The following is a 19,544-nucleotide window of genomic DNA, read 5'->3' as shown; positions in this document are numbered from 1 at the left end:
TAGTCGGACCTTGATTGTATTTGGATGATATAATGCTTTATTCATGTATTGTGTGAAGTGGCGATTGTAAGCCAACTATGTATCTTTTTCCCCTATTGTATTACATGGGTTGTGTGAAGATTACCTCACTTGCGACATTGCTTTCAATGTGGTAATGCCTCTAAGTCGTGCTTCGACACATGGGAGATATAGCCGCATCGAGGGCGTTACAGGTGAGTGGCGGGGCTCTCTCGGTGGCGCGGCTTGGTTCTTCGTGGAGGAGCGGGTCCGTCCGTCGCAAGGCCAGCCTTTGGAGTGGGTGTAGGCAGTTGCGGACGGTCATGGACCCTGCCGGAGGTGGGGGTGGCTGCAGTCTCTTGTTCAGGCTGGGAGTTGGTGCGGTGGCCGGGTTCTTCTTGGTCATGCAGCGGGTCGTCGGTCCTCAGCTTTGCGGCTACTTCGACTTAGAGTTGCGGTGGCGGCTGTGCGAGGCAAATTGGAAGGTGTAGCCCATTTCCAGGAGGCGTGGTGATGTGCGTTTCCGCGGATGAAAATCCTGCTTGGCTTATGCCGGGCCGGTGGCGATGGCACCTGTGGGTGTCATTTCCTTCTTGAAGGCGTCGCCGAGGTGTGTGCGCCATGCCCCTCGCTCACTTGGAGTTGGTGGATGTCTCCGGGCGAAAGCCTCGATTCGATGTTGGATCGACACATTCGCGGCGTCCTCGACGTTGTATCTCTGTTGGGAGCTTTGTGTGTGGAGACATGGTCGGGTTCTTATTGCTCTCCTTCGGTGTTCACCGCTGTCCTCTGTTGATTCTTTGCGGCGCTATGTACGCTCATCGCTGGTGTCTTCAAGAAGGTGCTTCTCTTAGATCGGAGCAAGTCCCGCCTTCCACTTGCCATTTCCTCTTAGGCGCTCAGAGTGGATGGTGCGTCGACAAGCGATGTTCTATGGAAAGTGGTGGTCTTCGGAGGTGTCCGGCGTCGGTCGAGATGCGGTGTGTGTGTCAGCTGAGGATAGGCTCTTCTGTGTTGTAGCTTGCTTTGCGGTGTTGTCCGCTTGTAATCTTGGTCGTGAGTGGTGTGGTGTGTGCTACGCTCGTTGTTCGTAACGAGTGGTAGCTTCTTGTAATTTCATTTCTGCCTTCTATAAAGCTATGGTACGCCTAAGCGTACTTTCAAAAAAAACTGTGAATCAAGCATCAATTAATGCACGCACGCTAAAAACTACTCTGCGGTCTGCATCGAAGCGCGCTTGATCCTCACTGGGAGCCCGCCGCTGATGGACGCCGTGAGCCCCGGCACAAACGTCGGCGCCCAGCCCCTACGGCCGTTCTCTCCGACCACGTCCACGTCGAACGCCTTCACCACGGCCACGCCGACCGCCTTCATCTCAGTTATGGCGAGCTCCTTGCCGAGGCACACGCGGAGGCCGGCCTGGAACACCGGGTACTTGTACAGGTTCACCAGCGCGAACGAACCGCCGGGTCCGGTGAGCCACCGGTCGGGGCGGAACTTCTCGTAGTCGGCTCCCCAGATGCTCGGCATGCGTCCCATGGCGTACGGGTGGTACATCACGCGTGACTCGCCGTCCACGTAGGTGCCGTCCGGGAGCACGTCGGCGGCGGCGCAGAACTTGGAGTCGAACTGCACCGGCGGGAACAACCGCATGTTCTCGAACAGCACTGCGTGGGTATAATGCAGGCTCATCAGATGCTCATAGGTGGACGGCTTCTCGCCGCCGGCCTCCGCGCGAATGGCAGCCGCGACTTCAGGGTTCTTGTGCAGGTGGATGAAGAGCGTGGTAAGCGCGGAGGCGACCGTATCCCGCCCGGCGAGAAGGAAGCTGACGACGATGTCGCGGAGATACTTGTCGTCCATGGCGACGTCCGAGGCCATGAAGCGGGACAGGAGGTCGTGGCTGTTGTCAAAACCCAGACTCCGCCGCTGCAGAATCATGGCCGACGCGAGGTCGTCGACGAGCTTGATGGCCTTCTTAAGCTCCCTCTCGGACCCAATGTTGAGCATCCGCTTCATCTTCCACACCAACGGCGAGGCCGCGGCGCCCCGCATGGCGCAGAACCGCGAGGCGGCGTCGAACGCGTTGGCTAGGTCCGACATGGGCATGTCGAGGTCGAGGCAGCCCGGGTCCAGCCCGAAGGAGATCTTGCAGACGGTGTCGAAGGCGAACCGCCGGAACACGTCCTGGAGGTCGACAACCTTGCCCTTGTCGGCGGCGTCAGCCAGGACCGGCAGGAGGCGCGTCTCCACCTCCTGGGCGACGATCTTGTAGGCGTAGGAGCGCACGGTGACGCTGCCGAGCTCGAGGCTGGCCATCTTGCGCTGGTGGCGCCAGGCGTCGCCGTCGACGTTGAAGATGCCACCGCCGAGGAGATCGCCGAGGAGCGCGGCGAAGCGCCTGCCCTTGGGGAAGTTGTCGAAGCGGGTCTTGAGCATGTACTCGACGTTGGCCGGGTTGGCGGTGACGGTGCAGCCGAGGACGTGGACCTGGACGGTGCCCGTCGGCGACTCGCGCAGCAGGTGCGCGTACCAGTCAGCGAGGTTGGTGAACTCCTTGGCCCACGACCCCGTGAGGTAAGCCCGGCACACGTGACAGCCGCACCAGGGGTTGGGCCACCGGCGGACGAGCAGGAGCACCGCGCCGAGCGCCACCGAGAAGATGGACAGGCTGAAGAAGGCCAGCCCCAAGCACCGCGCCCCCCATGATAGCTCCACGGCATCATCCATTGCTCTCTCTTGGATGAGTTGCTCACGAGTCACGAGTCACGACTCACGAGTCAAGGAGACGATCGATGTAAGCTTGGTGTGGGGAGAGTCAAGCAGGCTGCCTCTGTCTATATACTCCCATGGAGTTGGGGCACATGGAGCATGATGGGCGTACGGGGGAAGAGGAAACACATGGAGTACGTGCGCCAATGCTTTGAACATACCGGGTAATAATGACAGTTGGGCCCGTTCCTTTTTCTCGAATTAAGGAGCTGTTGGCTCCACTTTTTTCATTTCGGAGTGTTGTGCCTGTGCGTGCATGAATGATCAACAAAGATCAACAAAGCTTTTCTTAGAGAAAATTAGTAAATTGCTAAACTAGATCTTTTTCTTTTTGAAACAAGAATTGCTAAACTAGATCTGATGGTCGCCCGAAAAAGAATTGCAGTCTTGCTTCCACGTGGTGAAATTATACGTCTACTACCCCATGCTATGCAGTGTCTCCTTCGGACCATAGTAGATTAGCAGTTGATCTCCATTTTTTGGAAGTACTTCGGACATTGTCGAAAGTACCATTCTGAGCTCGAGCTCAAATGAGCTTCAATGAACAGTAAATTAAAAAATTAGAAAAAATAAAAAATTCTGAATTTTTTTGGTAAATTTTAACAAATATTTCAAGTGTTTGTAAATTTTCAACATTAGGCCACATTCGTGAAATACGTGGTAAAAAAAATAAACCAGTGCTTCAAAATGCTTCAAGTAGCACTTGTGAGCATTGATTTTGTTTTCTTGGGACAAACTGGAAAGGCAAGGCCCGACATGAAACAGCTTAATTTCCTTTTCTTGCGCTGTGGTCATGGGCATCCATCCCATGCATGGTTACATATCGCTGCCGGTGCGGCTGGCCACACGTCAATTCCATTTCATGAGCAAAGGTCAACTCCACATCGGTCGTCTCCCCCGACGGACACCCCAACCAAGGCCAGAGCTGGCACCTCACATCGTCTCGTTCGTCGTCGTAGACCCTGTTGCCGCCACACACAACACAACGCCGCCGATATAATTAGCAGGGACATGCATCCGTACATAGCTCCATCGTGGATCCATGGCAACCGCTCACGCTCAAGTTCTCTTCTGACCTAACGCGCACGTGCACGGAGTTCCATCGTGGATCCATGGGATACATACGCCGAGGATCGTGACATGCCGCTCAAGTGCGATGCGTTCGATCTTAAAATAACGGAAAAACTAATGCCCACACGCATAAGCGTTTGCATCTCACCCACACGCGTGGATCCATGTCTGTTTGTGTTTGCATGAATCTTGGCATGTTTGTGGTGCCACGTAGGACTAGGCTGGTGTGTGGGCATTCATTCGGTCGACCACACGTTCGCTTTCACCACACGAAGGAACCGGTGTGTGGGCATTTAGCAGTTCGCCCACACGTCAATTTTCACTCACGCACAGGGGCTGGTGTGTGGGCGTTTAGCAGTTCGCCCACACGTCTGTCCCCTCTCCCACACGCAAAGCTGCCAGTTGCCATGTGCTTTGCAGGGTACATGGCAACTGTCCTAGTGTGCTTGTAAGTAGATGGCAACTCTCTCTTTTTACCCGAATATGTCAGTTGCCATGTGTTTTGCAGGGTACATGGCAACTGCCCTAGTGTGTTTGTAAGCAGATGATAACTCTCTCTTTAACCGAACATGTTATTTTGCCATGTTTTTTTGTAGCGCTACACAGCAACTGCCTATTGTTAGTAGGTGGCAACTCATAAAATTTTCAAATCATGGCAACTGTAGTAAAGCATACCATACATGGCAACTGCCTAGTGTTAGTAGGTGGCAACCAAGTTTTCAAATCATGCCAACTATAGTAAACCAGACAATACATGGCAACAACTGCAGTTGTCCAAAAATGGCATCTGACACTTGACCTGAGATGGCAACTGCAGTTGAGCAACCATGGCAACTGTAGTTGTCTGACATGGCAACTGTAGTTCAGCGACATGGCAACTGCAGTTCATGGAAGAGGGTCCGGACCATGGCAACTGCGGGGCGCGTGCTGCCTGTCACGCGGGGCGTGCGGGACCATGAGGTAGGAGGCCTGACGTACGGGCGTGTAGGCATTATCTATTTTGCCCACACACAGGCGTGTAAGAGGGACCGAGAGGGAAAAAAGAGGCGTGTGAGCATTACTTGTTTTGCGCACACGTAGGCGTGTGGGCTAATTCCCTTAGACACCACAAAAAATGTGTGGGCATACCCCTTAACGCCCACACGTATGGGCGTTATCGGCGTTGAGGGAGTCCTGGATTAGGGGGTCTCCGGACAGCCGGACTATCTTCATTGGCCGGACTGTTAGACTATGAAGATACAAGATTGAAGACTTCGTCTCGTGTCCGGATGGAACTCTACTTGGCGTGGAAGGCAAGCTAGGCAATACAGATATGGATATCTCCTCCTTTGTAACCGACCTTGTGTAACCCTAACGCTCTCCGGTGTCTATATAAACCGGAGGGTTTTAGTCCATAGGACAACAATCACAACATACAATCATACCATAGGCTAGCTTCTAGGGTTTAGCCTCTCTGATCTCGTGGTAGATCTACTCTTGTACTACACATATCATCAATATTAATCAAGCAGGATGTAGGGTTTTACCTCCATCAAGAGGGCCCGAACCTGGGTAAAACTTCGTGTCCCCTGCCTCCTGTTACCATCCGGCCTAGACGCACAGTTCGGGACCCCTACCCGAGATCCGCCGGTTTTGACACCGACATTGATGCTTTCATTGAGAGTTCGGTGTGATGTCGCCACCAGGAAGGATGTCTCATCTCGTCTTTAAAGATGGCACTATCGTTGAGGGAGCTTTGGCTATCGGCCAAACTCTCCGGCTAGGTGGTTTTCTTACGACCGCCTGTTCGGTCGCTGCGCCGACGATGACTTCTCGGGTCATCGAAAGCAATCTTCACATCAACTCGGAACTCGCCGAGCAGTTAGATCCAATGGAGCTCTCTTCCCTGAACGAGCTCTTGGATCGCATCGCCGTCCTGGCAGTCGCTACAGACTACGATCAGATTGGGCCTAAACCCGATCTGAGAGAGATTAACTCTCCCCAGGTCATCCATCACGTTGCAGTGGTGGAGGAACAATGCGGCAACCCTTCATCTATCTTAAGGACTAGCTATGTCCGGATTTCCGATCCCTCCAAGCCGGATACCCGCAGAGGGGAGGACGTCACTCAAGGCTTGAACCTAGAATCAGGCAGCGGGCTAGATTTATCAGAAAACATCCAAGAATCCAAACTTTCGAGTTTGAAAACTCCTTGGCCCCTTCAGATCGGATGAGGATTCGGATTCAATTCCACCCACCCACCCAAACATACGCGATCTATCCTACATTAGGCAAGAGCTCGAAGAAACAGTACACCATTACTGGGCTAGATAACTCCTAGTCATGAACAGGATAAAGGACTGCCGCGAGGAAGACGCAATTTCATTCTTTTGCAATAATTGCACGGACAAGGGAATCCTCAATGCCATAAGTCACCGCAAAATTACACGCTTTGCCGACTTGGTGTCCATAGTACGAAAGTACTGTGCGATGAAAAGCGCCTGGAAAACTGAAATAAAATTTTGGGATAATCCGGCCCCGAATACAAACCCAGTCTGAAATAAAAGGGTGCATTATCACAATACACCTGGGTTAACTACCAAAAAGCAAAAGCCCTTTACGGGGCAAGGAACCGTACTGGAGGGATGGCTCAACGGACCCTGCAAAATTCATAGTACAACGGATTCAATACCAACGCACAGCCTTAGAGCATGTTGGATACTCCGGCAGGTGGCCAAAAGTGGTGAGGATCTACTCCTCCCAAAAACCACAGAGAACCATCCCGCGGACAACAATACGGTGTCAACGGTCTTTGAGACCTTTGCATCCAATAATAGACGCAAGCGAACACTCCGCAGCATGGCCGAAATCTGCCAGATAGCAAAAATAAATCCTTGGAGTGACACGGCTATTACCTTCAATGCCAGTGACGAACCCAAATTCCGAACAGCCCGAGCACCAGCCGCACTGGTCCTCAGTCCAATCGTGGATGACTTTCGACTCACCAAGGTACTCATGGACGGCGGCAGCGGATTAAACCTCATCTATGAGGAAACTCTTCAAAAGATGGAAATAGACTGGAGCCGCATTGAGCACAGTAGCACAACCTTTAGAGGAATCATCCCAAGTCGGGAAGCACGCTGTGCTGATCACACTAGATGTGGCATACGGCACGCCGGATAATTACAGGTCCGAAGAAATTACATTCCAAGTGGCCCTGTTACCCCATTATGGGTACATGAAGCTCAAAATGCCCGGGCCCAACGGAATCATCACTCTTGCTAGTGATCTAGACATAGTACTCTGCATTGAAAATAAGACAGCCGCACTGGCCCTAGAGGCACTATCCGAAGCCCTAGCGACCGAGGAACTAACTGCGCTGCGCTCCACGGTGAACAGGGACGATGTGATACTCGATAAAAGATCCAAGTCCACCTCCTTTAAACCAGCGGACGAAATAGTCAAATTCCAAGTCCATCCAACGGACCCTACAAAAATAGCTTCCATCGGGGCATAATTAAACCCTGATGTCGACGCTGCACTGCGAGAGTTGCTACGCGAGAACTGGGACATTTTCTCCTGGCACCCTTCAGACATGCCAGGAATCCCATGCAGGCTGGCTGAGCACAGCTTAAATATCCTAAAAGGATTCAAGCCAGTCAAGCAGGATCTTCGACGTTTATCCGAGCCTAAGAGACAAGCCATGGGAGAGGAACTAGCCAAGCTATTGGAGGCTGGATTCATCAGAGACATAAAACATCCAGACTGGCTAGCAAACCTGGTGATGGTACCAAAGAAGGACAAATCCTGGCGCTTGTGCGTCGATTTTAAGGACCTTAACAAGGCCTGCCCAAAGGATCCCTTCCCCCTCCCCCGCATCGATCAAATCAACGATGCTACCGCAGGACACGATTCATTGTGTTTCCTCGACGCATACTCCGGCTACCATCAAATTAAAATGGCGGAGCCAGACCAAGCCGCAACGGCATTCATCACACCATACGGCCCATTCTGCCTCAACACAATGCCCTTCGGGCTCAAAAACGCCGACGCAACATATCAGCGCATGATTCAGACATGTCTGGCAAACCAGATCGGCAAAACAGTGGAGGCATACGTGGACGACATGGTCATTAAAACCAAGCATGTCGACACTCTAGTAGACGACTTGAGGCTCACATTCGACAACCTCTGAACATATGACATCAAGCTCAATCCGGAAAAATGCGTTTTCGGCGTACCAGCCAGAAAGCACCTGGGATTCATTGTCTCCAGTAGAGGTATTGAAGCTAATCCGGCCAAAATCCGAGCGTTGTCACAGTTGGCTACCCCAACAGACCTCAAACAGATACAAAAATTGACTGGATGCGTGGCGGCTCTAAGCCGCTTTATCTCCCGCTTGGGAGAAAAGGCATTACCCCTTTATCGCCTCCTCCGGCGCACCGAACACTTTGAGTGGACGGATGCCGCCTCGGCCGGACTCAACGAAATAAAAGCCATATTGGCAACAAACCCAGTCCTGGCCGCGCCAAACATTGGTGAACCAATGCTATTATACATTGCGGCAACTCATCAAGTAGTAAGCGCAGTACTCGTTGTCGAGCGAGAAGCGGACGGACACAAATTCCCCCTCCAAAAGCCGGTTTACTATGTGTCCACTGTCCTTACTCCATGCAAATCACGGTACCCGCATTATCAAAAGATAGCGTATACGGTATTCATGGCATCCCGGAAGCTGCAACACTACTTTCAAGAGTGTTTGATAACGGTAGCCTTGGAAGTACCACTTAACGATATTATAAACAACCGCGACGCGACAGGCCAGATTGCCAAATGGGCCATTGAGCTCCTCCCGTTCGACATAACTTACAAGCCACGACAAGCTATCAAGTCGCAAGTTTTGGCTGACTTCGTCGCTGAGTGGACGGAAGCCAAACTCCCTAAAGAGTACGACACATATTCAAACTGGATCATGCACTTTGACGGCTCCAAAATGTTGGCTGGTCTGGGGGCTGGCATCGTTTTGACATCCCCAACAGGAGATACCATCCAATACGTACTACAGATAATGTACACGGACTCCAACAATGCGGCTGAATACGAGGCCCGTCTACATGGTCTCCGGATGGCAGTATCTATGGGCATTCAACGCCTAGAGGTGCGCGGGGATTCGAACCTCGCGATATCCCAAATAAAGGGAGACTTCGATGCCAAGGATCCGAAAATGGCAGCTTATCGCAATGTCGTCCTAAAAATGCCAGCTTGGTTCGAGGGGCTCGAATTTCACCATGTGGCTCGGGAAAACAATCAGGCGGCGGATATCCTCGCCCGCATCGGCGCAAAACGTGACGCGGTCCCTCCCAACATATTTCTGGAACGACTCTTCAAGCCATCCATAGCATGGGAAGGGACACCGGTAACAACAGTCCAGACCTAGCCAAAATACCCGATACCGAACTCTCTGACACAATCGGAGGCCCCGCCACCAAAATAACACAATCAGCCCATGAAATAATGGCCATTATTGCCCCGTGGACAGAACCATTCATGGCCTACCTAACTAGACAGGAACTTCTGGAGGACCAAAATGAGGCACGCTGCATAGTGCGGCGATCCAAGGCCTATAGGGTCCATGAGGGAGAATTGTACAAAAAAGCGCTACCGGAGTCCTTCAAAGGTGCATCTCCGAAGAGGAAGGGTGCAACCTTTTGGCAGAAATTCACGCCGGACTCGGCGGACAGCACGCCGCAGCCCGGCTCTTGTAAGCAAGGCCTTCCGTACAGGATTTTATTGCCAATGGCCTGAGCAGATGCACAGGACTTGGTCCAACGTTGCGCCAGTTGCCAGCTCTTTGCAAATCAAAGCCACATGCCACCCACCGCCCTCCAGACAATCCCCATTACATGGCCCTTCGCGGTCTGGGGGCTTGACATGGTTGGACCCCTTAAAGGGGGAACCCACAAGAAAAAATACTTACTGGTCATGGTGGATAAATTCACCAAATGGATAGAGGCTAAACCTGTGAAAACAGCCGAATCCGGACCGGTGATAGATTTCATATCCGGGGTTGTACACCGTTACGGCGTCCCCCACAGCATCATCACTGATAACGGCATGAACTTCACGGCTGACGAGGTAAAACTCTGGTGTAGCAAAATGGGCATCAAGCTCGATTATGCTTCAGTCTATCACCCACAAATCAATGGTCAAGTCGAACGAGCAAACGGCCTTATAATGAGCGGCATTAAACCCATATTAGTGCGCTCCTTAACAGAGTCTGACACGCACTGGGTAGAGGAGCTCGACTCCATAGTCTGGGGGCTGCGAACCATATCGAATCATAGTACCGGATATACACCATTTTTTATGGTGTACGGCGTAGAAGCAATTCTGCCCTGTGACATAATTCATGACTCACCTCGAGTGCGCATGTACGAAGAAAGAGAAGCTGAGCTCGATCGGTAGGACAGTTTGCACACCTTGGAGGAAGAGCGCGACGTAGCCAAAGCACGTTCCTCATTTTACCAGCAACAGGCTCACAGATACCAAAGCAGAGAAGTACGGGCCAAAACTTATAACATTGGCGAACTAGTTCTACGGCTGCCGGATAAGAAAAAGAACAAGCTCGAGCCCAAATGGGAAGGTCCCTTCATTATCGACCAAGTTCTGACCGGTGGAGCGTACCGACTGCGGGATGCATCAACTAGTCAACTCGAGCCGAACCCATGGAACGCAGCAAGGCTCCGAAGATTCTACGCCTAGCACCTGACTTTATGTTAGTCTCCTCCCTTTGTCCATTTTTTGCATATGCATCACTTGTCTTGTTTCCCTTTCTTTCTTTTATTTCTCTAGGCCTTCAAGGGTCATCTTGTGCCTCACTCATACATCACAGATGCGCTAGCCGCACTCTTCATACCTGGGGGCTTCTTTCATAGAAGCTTAAATTATTTACCTGGGCCTCACGCCCAACACATGTGTTATACTTCCGCAAGTACCTTTTTTCACCATTATATGCATCGATATGACTTAAGTTTTGGCCAAGATGGGTTGCCTGGCTCTTATATTTATGCCCTACATTCCCGTTAATTCGGCTAGGGCATAAGGGGAGCACCTCTGCGATTGTTACCGCCGGGTCAGCCGGACGTGTACCTCAGACTGGGTGAAGCCGAAAGCTAGCGTTCTTAAGAGAATATTCGGTCGGTGAACAAAAGATGACTTTTATTTATTATCCATATCTGCCCCCAGATGTTTTTTCTGCGCTTCTTGTCGCAGTCCGGACATGCACTTTAGGGCATGCCTACCCAGGGGAAGGAACCCTTAACGGAACTATTCTCTCTGGAAGATGTTTCTTACTACCCATGTAATATAACATAACTAGTTGGGCACTTGTCTTATAAAGCACTAATGACCCCTATGCCTGGTCTCCACGCATGCCCCGGTTATAGTATAACCGAGAGGGTATTCGGATACACTCCAGACTGTCGGGTCCCGAGGTTGAAGCGAAAAGGTTCGCCACGACAAACGATCTACAATTCGGCTAGAAGGCATCATACATGTCACTTTAAAATTACATAGTCAATTTGACTGGTTGAATCCTCTTCAATGCCATCCAATTGGTTGTCTAGTCTACAGTCCTGTTGGGAATACTTTGCGGCCAATTCTACTTGTCCGTACACTAAACTCACAGGGATCTCCTTGCCATCAGGCCCCATAGGTCCAACTTCGGCCATGTGGTTTGGGTCAGCCTTCGTGTACCGTGTCTTCACCATTGCCCAGGCTTCCCTAGCGCCCTGACGGCAGGCCGATATCTTCCATAATCGGAAGCGCCGCCGTGCTCCCTTCAGCTTTTCTGCAAGCTCTCCAAGGCCTTCGGGTATGGAGACGGACGGCCACAAGGCCTGGGCGACGCCTTGCATCACCTGCCGAACTCGTTCGTGCAACTGTGCGAGCTCGGGAAGAAGATCACCCGTGGAACCAGCCATGTCCTCGGCAGGACGACCTGTTAGCATACCTGCAGACATAACTTTGTCAGCCAGCTTCCTCGCCGAACACCTTTTCAAAGTTCGTTCAAGCACTTACTAAATATGCCGCGTTGAAGCCGCCGATTCTCCTTAATAGAGTCCGACAGTTGGGCACGAACATATTTTAGTTCCACGCCCAGCTTGGTGTTGGCATCTTGGAGATCATTCTTCTCCTGCCTCACCCTCGTAAGCACGCTCTCACAAGCCTTCAGCTGGCGTACGAGCTGTTGCTTATCCGGATTTACTCCAGCATCATCTGCAATTTTATCGTCAGATCTGCATATACGCCGCATTCTAATATGATACTTATCATTCGGAGGATATGTTACCAGAGGGGGTCTCTTTGGGCTCCCCTGCTGCGGCCAGTTCGGCCTGAAGTTGGGCTTTGCACTCTTCCAGCTCCTGGGACAGTTGAGTATTCTTTTCTGTAAGAACCTGCATAATGAATGATCCTTAAATCAGTTATCCTAACTGTTTCAAGTCTCAGGGGCTACTGATATATATAATCATCAAATTTTCTCACCCGTATGTCTTTTACATACTGCTCCGTGGCTCTGGCTAGACCATTTTGAGCGGCACGGAGGTGCGCGTCTCCCGAGTTGAAGGCATCCAATGCCTCTTGGGAGAAACAAGCGTCACGGAGAACAGTCCAGCGACGCATGTGGTTCATGGCACTTTCCACCTCGGAATGGGTGGCGGACAGTTTATCCGCATCCTCTGTCGGAGGAGCACCCAGCGCACGCCTTGTATTCGTTCCCGCCTCTGAATCCGGCCTTGGAGCCTGGCTTGTGGAGGCGCGATTGGTAGCCTCTCCGGGTATAGTCCGGCGAGCGCTCTTTTTCCTGGAAAGAAGGCATGGGCGTTAATATGCCTCTGAAAATAATATCTTGCAATAAAGACGGCGCGCCGTACCGCTGCGCCGGTGTCTCAATCCGGACTGCGGATCTTTTCAGCCTGCCTGGCCTCGCGGCCCCTTGTTGGCTAGTTGCCACAGGCTCGGCCTTCTGTCCCGAGGACCTCCCCTGCAAAACGCGGCTGTTATACGGCAATTAAAAAAGCGCAAGGACGAATCCCTTTTTAAGTGTCGGGACTTCGGTCTCAGTCACCTGTGAGGCTGGAACTAGCCCGTGGTAATCGGCCGTAATGGCCACCAAAGCGTTGTCATTACTCCGTTGGTAGAATACCCCGTCGATCAGCTCCACAGATATGTCTGGATCCTCCTGGGAGGCTGGGTCAAGGGACCGTCCAGGGTCCTCGGGTTGTGGAGGAGGGCTGTTTATCTCCTTTACTGCCTGGCGCAGCTCCTGCGATAAAATCGCTAGAATGAATACTTAACTACGGGAATACGAAATGGATGGACGGTAAAAAGGCTCCGCTTACCCAGCTCGGAGGATTGTACATAGAAAATCCGCCCTGCGGGTTGACACGAAGGAATTCCTCCTCTTCTCCCTTGTACAAAGTGGATAAGATCTTTATTAGATCATCAGCCGATCCCGGACCTTTGCGGCTGTGGCGGGTGGCGTCATCCTCCCCGTTGAAATCCCATATGGGGTGGCCTCTATACTGAAGAGGCTGCACCCCCCGCATAATGCATATGGCTATAACCTCGATCATGGTCAATCCGGATCGAGCTAAAAAACTTATCCGGCTCATCAGGTAAAGAATGTCCCTGTCATCTTCCTCCAGGGAGCTCTGTGGATGCCAGCTCCGGCGCTTCTTCAAAGGGGCGTTGACGAACTCCGGAAGGCCGATCCGAATAGGATCCAGGAGGGGGATGTCTTCTATATAAAACCATTCTGAAGGCCAGTCTTCGGACGTCTTCTTCGGGGTCCCGGACAGGTATCCGGTCCCGGCAATACGCCACACTTCGGCTCCGCCCACTTGATATATTGACCCCTTCTAAGAACGGGGCACAAGGCAGAACAGCTTCTTCCATAGAGTGAAATGAGCCTCACAGCCCAAAAACAACTCGCAAAGGGCCACGAATCCCGCGATATGTAGCAGGGAGGCAGGCGTAAGGTTGTGCAACTGGAGGCCGTAGAACTCCAGAAGCCCTCGGAGAAACAGATGAATTGGGAATCTGAGCCCTCTTACCAAATAAGGGACAAGGCATACCCGCTCTCTCTTGGAGGGATTGGGACGGCTCTCCGCTTGCTCTCCGCCATTGTAGGTGGCAAGCCCGGCTCGAACCGGGACCAGGTACGCTGGGGGAAGAAAACCCTTGGACTGAAGCATCGCCAATTTGCTGTGCGGGATGGAACATCTCTCCCAATCTCCAATCTTGGAGCTAGGGGTGCGAGAGGAGGAGCTGCGTCGACCGGCGATGATGGAATGGATCTCTGTCGGGTGCGCTCCGATGAAGGCTCGCCAATGGGGGATGGCGTGATTTGGATCTGAATCCTCGTCTTTTTAAATAGGCGGCTCATTCACACAGCTAGCGGGGTAAATGTGAAAACACCCTGGCTCTTCACATTCGCTCGACACATGGAAAGTGGCCATTATTGGGCGTGGAAGCCGAGGAGTACAAACATTCACAAGAAACCGGACATTATTTTGACAGGTACACAGAATTTGAAGAGGTACCCGCCTTGCAATGCCGAAGACAATACTGTGCGCCAGACTCATCGTCATTCAAGCCTGGTTCGGGGGCTACTGAGGGAGTCCTAGATTAGGGGGTCTCCGGACAGCCGGACTATCTCCATTGGCCGGACTGTTAGACTATGAAGATATAAGATTGAAGACTTCGTCTCGTGTCCGGATGGGACTCTACTTGGCGTGGAAGGCAAGCTAGGCAATAAGGATATGGATATCTCCTCCTTTGTAACCGACCTTGTGTAACCCTAACCCTCTCCCATGTCTATATAAACCGGAGGGTTTTAGTCCGTAGGACAACAATCACAACATACAATAATACCATAGGCTAGCTTCTAGGGTTTAGCCTCTCTGATCTCGTGGTAGATCTACTCTTGTACTACCCATATCATCAATATTAATCAAGCAGGACGTAGGGTTTTACCTCCAACAAGAGGGCCCGAACCTGGGTAAAACTTCGTGTCCCCTGCCTCCTGTTACCATCCGGCCTAGACGCACAGTTCGGGACCCCCTACCCGAGATCCGCCGGTTTTGACACCGACAGGCGTCCTAAAATAAAGTGTGATGTGCTCCGAAAAAATGTTCAAGCCCCGAACCAACCTATGGTTGGGATGGTTAGGTGCACAGTGGTATCCCCGGCCCATCAGGGTTCATGTTTTGGTGCTCGCATTTATCCTGGATTTATTTCAGAATTTCCGGAAATATGCTTTCAGTGGGAGGAGACGTTTCCGCCGACGACGAGGCGCATACGCTAACTTCGTAAAATCTCAAGATGATATGTCGGCTCTGTCTCTCGGAGGTGCTCATGGAGATAGGGTGTGCGTGTGTGCATTCATAGGGGTGAGCGTATGTGCGTTTCTATGAGCGCTTTGCGTCTGTACTATGTTCAATTTTTTTTTTGTTCAAGCCATCTCTAACACACGACCGCTTTTGGTCCGTCCGTATCTGTTTGGGTAGAAATGGTAAAATGTGAAGGCCCAACGTGCGAGCTTGGGAGTAAATTCTGTCCGGCTCGACCCAATTGCGATGCAAATTTAGGCTGAATTTGCATCCAGGCGGATATAGAACGAACGCGCACGCGTGTCTCATCATCGGTCCTTGGGACCTGCATGTTGGCCATGCAACTGCTTCCCACCAGCTCCATTTAATTTGCACACATGGAAGGGCCCGCATGTCGGCCGCCCAGTCGCCCCGACGTGTCCTTTTTAATGGCAACCGATGGACTGGCCAGTTCACTTCCACGGCCGCGACCTTATACACTCTTCCCTACTCCCCCTTCCTCTAGGACCCACTCGTCCGGCATGCTCTAGTCTGCGCCGCCCTCATTCTGTTGGACGCTGCCTAGCCATGGGGCTGTGGAAGCGGATCTCTGGCAAGCGTGGGAAGCACGAGCATGAAGCGGGGTTGTCTTTTGGGCCATCCTCTGTCGCCGATCTCCATTTTGCCGCCCGCCGCCGCACCGTGGATCCACCTATACGCCAAGGTGGAGGTCGGTGTGCCAGCACCACTGGGACACGGCCACCCTGCTGCCATGGCCCGACATGCATCTTCCGAACGGTTGGCATCTCAGCTCAGAAGGGATGCTAGTGCCGACCATCCCGTCGAGCGGCCGCGCCTGTCTACTGAAGATTAATAGTCACATGGCCCAGCTGCCTCCTCGGCAAACCTAGATAAGCTGTGGAGTTCCCACTGTGGGACACTTGATTCCAGAACAAGCATGACCTACGGCGGCAGACGTTCACCCTGAGGGAAAACTTGTTGCGTACTCCTACTCTAGGGAGCCCAACAAGGGTGTTTGCACCGTAATCAGCTCATTTTCTAGCGCACTTGCCGGGAAGGTGTATTTCTTGCAATAGGTTATGTATCACTTTCATTGTATTCCTTCTTTTATTTCCTGTCTAGTTGTAGTTTTTATCATTATTAATGTGTTGAGTTTTGCAAAGTTACTAAAAACTATTAAAAAGATTTATAATTTTAGCAAGTGGTTGCTTTTCTCGTATATTTCCTCCTAGGATGACTTCAAAGAAGGTTAGATTAGGTGATGGAGACATGATAGGATGAGATAATATAGAATGGCTTCCTTTCTTCCTTGTTTTTTTTGACAAGACTATTGGAAAATTCTACAAGTTATGAACAAGTTCTTATCATGGTAGTTGAGGAACGTGAGGAAAAGTCTATAAATCTGAATCCATATAAGCAACAAACGGTCTTACAGCTTAATGATATGGAGGATGCTAATAAGAGAGACTTTGTCTTAGAAGCTTTAACTAGGGAATTTGATGGAGAAGCTAGAGGTCATGGTCAGGGTTGGGTAGGACGCTAGAGAAGGAGCATCACTAGCCAGCGACGAAGATGAGGTGGGCTTAGAGCATCTCCAGCCGCGCCCCCAGAAAGGCTTCCCCGGGCGATTTATTCGCGCCAGCGCCAAAAAAACGGCCCAGTCGTGCCCCCATGAGCCCGATTTTTGCCGGCCTGGGCCAAAATCAGCGCTGGCGGACCCAGGCCGAACCCGGCGTGCTAGGGGGCGCCGGGGCGAGTTGTTTTGGCGCGAAGCAGCCGCGGGCCGCCAAGTCAGTGAGACGGGCGCTTCGTGGCCCTCATCGCTTCGGTTCCTGCGGGAATCAATGCCAAGGCTGCTGCGCAGCTGTCGCCGCTTAGCCTTGCCATTGATTCCTCACGGGCGGCACGTCATGGGGCGGCGCGGCGCGCCTGATACATCTCCAATGTATCTATATTTTTTGATTGTTCCATGCTATTATATTATCAACTTTGGATGTTTATGGGCTTTATTATACACTTTTATATTATTTTTGGGACTAACCTATTAACCCAGAGCCCAGTGCCAGTTTCTGTTTTTACCTTGTTTTAGAGTATCACAGAAAAGGAAAATCAAATGCAGCCAATTGACCTAAAACTTCACAGAACTTATTTTTGGAAGGAAAGCAACCTCATAGACTTGGAGTGCATGTCAGGAAAGAAACGAGGGAGCCATGAGGTAGGGGGGGCGCCCACCCCCTAGGGCGCGCCCTCCACCCTCGTGGGCCCCTCGTGGCTCCCCTGACGTACTTCTTCCGCCTATATATCTCCATATACCCTAAAACGATCGGGGAGCACAATAGATCGGGAGTTCCACCGCCAGAAGCCTCCGTAGCCACCGAGAGCCAATCTAGACCCGTTCCGGCACCCTACCGGAGCGGGGAATCCCTCTCCGATGGCCATCTTCATCATCCCGGTGCTCTCCATGACGAGGAGGGAATAGTTCTCCCTCAGGGCTGAGGGTATGTACCAGTAGCTATGTGTTTGATCTCTCTCTTTCTCGTGTTCTTGATTTGGCACGATCTTGATGTATCGCGAGCTTTGCTATTATATTTGGATCTTATGTTTCTTCTCCCCCTCTACTCTCTTGTAATGGATTGAGTTTCCCCTTCGAAGTTATCTTATCGGATTGGGTCTTTAAATATTTGAGAACACTTGATGTATGTCTTGCCATGCGTATCTGTGGTGACAATGGGATACCACGTGATTCACTTGATGTATGTTTTGGTGATCAACTTGCGGGTTCCACCCATGAACCTATGCATAGGGGTTGGCACATGTTTTCTTCGTGATTCTCTGGTAGAAACTTTGGGGCACTCTTTGAGGTTCTATGTGTTGGTTGAATAGATGAATCTGAGATTGTGTGATGCATATCGTATAATCATACCCACGGATACTTGAGGTGACATTGGAGTATCTAGGTGACATTAGGGTTTTGGTTGATTTGTGTCTTAAGGTTTTATTCTGGTACGAACTCTAGGGTTGTTTGTGACACCTACAGGAATAGCCCAACGGATTGATTGGAAAGAATAACTTTGAGGTGGTTTCGTACCCTACCATAATATCTTCGTTTGTTCTCCGCTATTAGTGACTTTGGAGTGACTCTTTGTTGCATGTTGAGGGATAGTTATGTGATCCAATTATGTTAGTATTGTTGAGGAAACTTGCACTAGCGAAAGTATGAACCCTAGGCCTTGTTTCAACGCATTGCAATACCGTTTACGCTCACTTTTATCATTAGTTACCTTGCTGTATTTATAATTTTAGATTACAAATACATGTATCTACTATCCATTTACCACTTGTATCACCATCTCTTCGTCGAACTAGTGCACATATACAATTTACCATTGTATTGGGTGTGTTGGGGACATAAGAGACTCTTTGTTATTTGGTTGCAGGGTTGCTTGAGAGAGACCATCTTCATCCTACGCCTCCTACGGATTCATAAACCTTAGGTCATCCACTTGAGGGAAATTTGCTACTGTCCTACAAACCTCTGCACTTGGAGGCCCAACAACGTCTACAAGAAGAAGGTTGTGTAGTAGACATCAAGCTCTTTTCTGGCGCCGTTGCCGGGGAGGTTAGCACTTGAAGGTATATCTTTAGATCTTGCAATCGAGTCTTTTAGTTTCGTGTTTTATCACTAGTTTAGTTTATAAAAGAAAACTATAAAAAAATGGAATTGAGTTTGTCTCATACGCTTCACCTTTTTAATATATTTCGTGAGTATGATGGAAAGGATAATTGTGACCAAGTGCTAGAAGAAGAAATCTATAGAATGTTTGGCACTAAATATTTGAATGATGAGCATGATTGCAATGTTGTTAGTATGAATTCTTTGAATATCCATGATGTTAATGATATGCAAAGACACAAGCTTGTGGAAGCTATGTTTGATGAAGATGATATTTTTTGTCCCCCAAGTTTTGATGAGCAAATTTATCATGATGAAAGCATGCCTCCTATCTATGATGATTATTGTGATGACACGTATGCTTTAAAGAATAATCATAACCATGAAACTTGTCATCTTGATCTTAATTTTCAATCACATGATAGTTATTTTGTTGAGTTTGCTCCCACTATTATTCATGAGAGGAATTTTGCTTATGTGGAGAGTAATAAAATTTCTATGCTTGTAGACCATGAAAAGAATGATTTATGTGACAGTTATATTGTTGAATTCATTCATGATGCTACTGAAAATTATTATGAGGGAGGAATATATGCTTGTAGGAATTGCAATAATACCAAGTTTCCTCTCTATGTGCTTAAAGTTTTGAAGTTATGCTTG

General features: G+C 50.5%; 1 protein-coding gene across 1 annotated transcript; it reads right to left on the bottom strand.

The window, feature by feature from the left end:
* Positions 1-222: 222 nt before the first annotated feature.
* On the bottom strand, positions 223-2,771 carry LOC123186455 (cytochrome P450 94C1-like). Its single transcript, XM_044598218.1, has one exon. It carries the CDS (start codon positions 2,725-2,727, stop codon positions 1,207-1,209), a length of 1,521 nt encoding a protein of 506 aa, XP_044454153.1. The 5' UTR covers positions 2,728-2,771; the 3' UTR covers positions 223-1,206.
* Between the last annotated feature and the right edge of the window lie 16,773 nt (positions 2,772-19,544).

This window comes from Triticum aestivum, chromosome 2A (assembly GCF_018294505.1).
Source record: "Triticum aestivum cultivar Chinese Spring chromosome 2A, IWGSC CS RefSeq v2.1, whole genome shotgun sequence".
Taxonomy (NCBI): Eukaryota; Viridiplantae; Streptophyta; class Magnoliopsida; order Poales; family Poaceae; genus Triticum; species Triticum aestivum.
This window is presented reverse-complemented; position numbering and strand designations above follow the sequence as displayed.

What these genes read in the sequence shown, in the direction of transcription:
- LOC123186455 (XM_044598218.1), bottom strand. Translation starts at nt 2,727, where the DNA reads ATGGATGATGCCGTGGAGCTATCATGGGGGGCGCGGTGCTTGGGGCTG.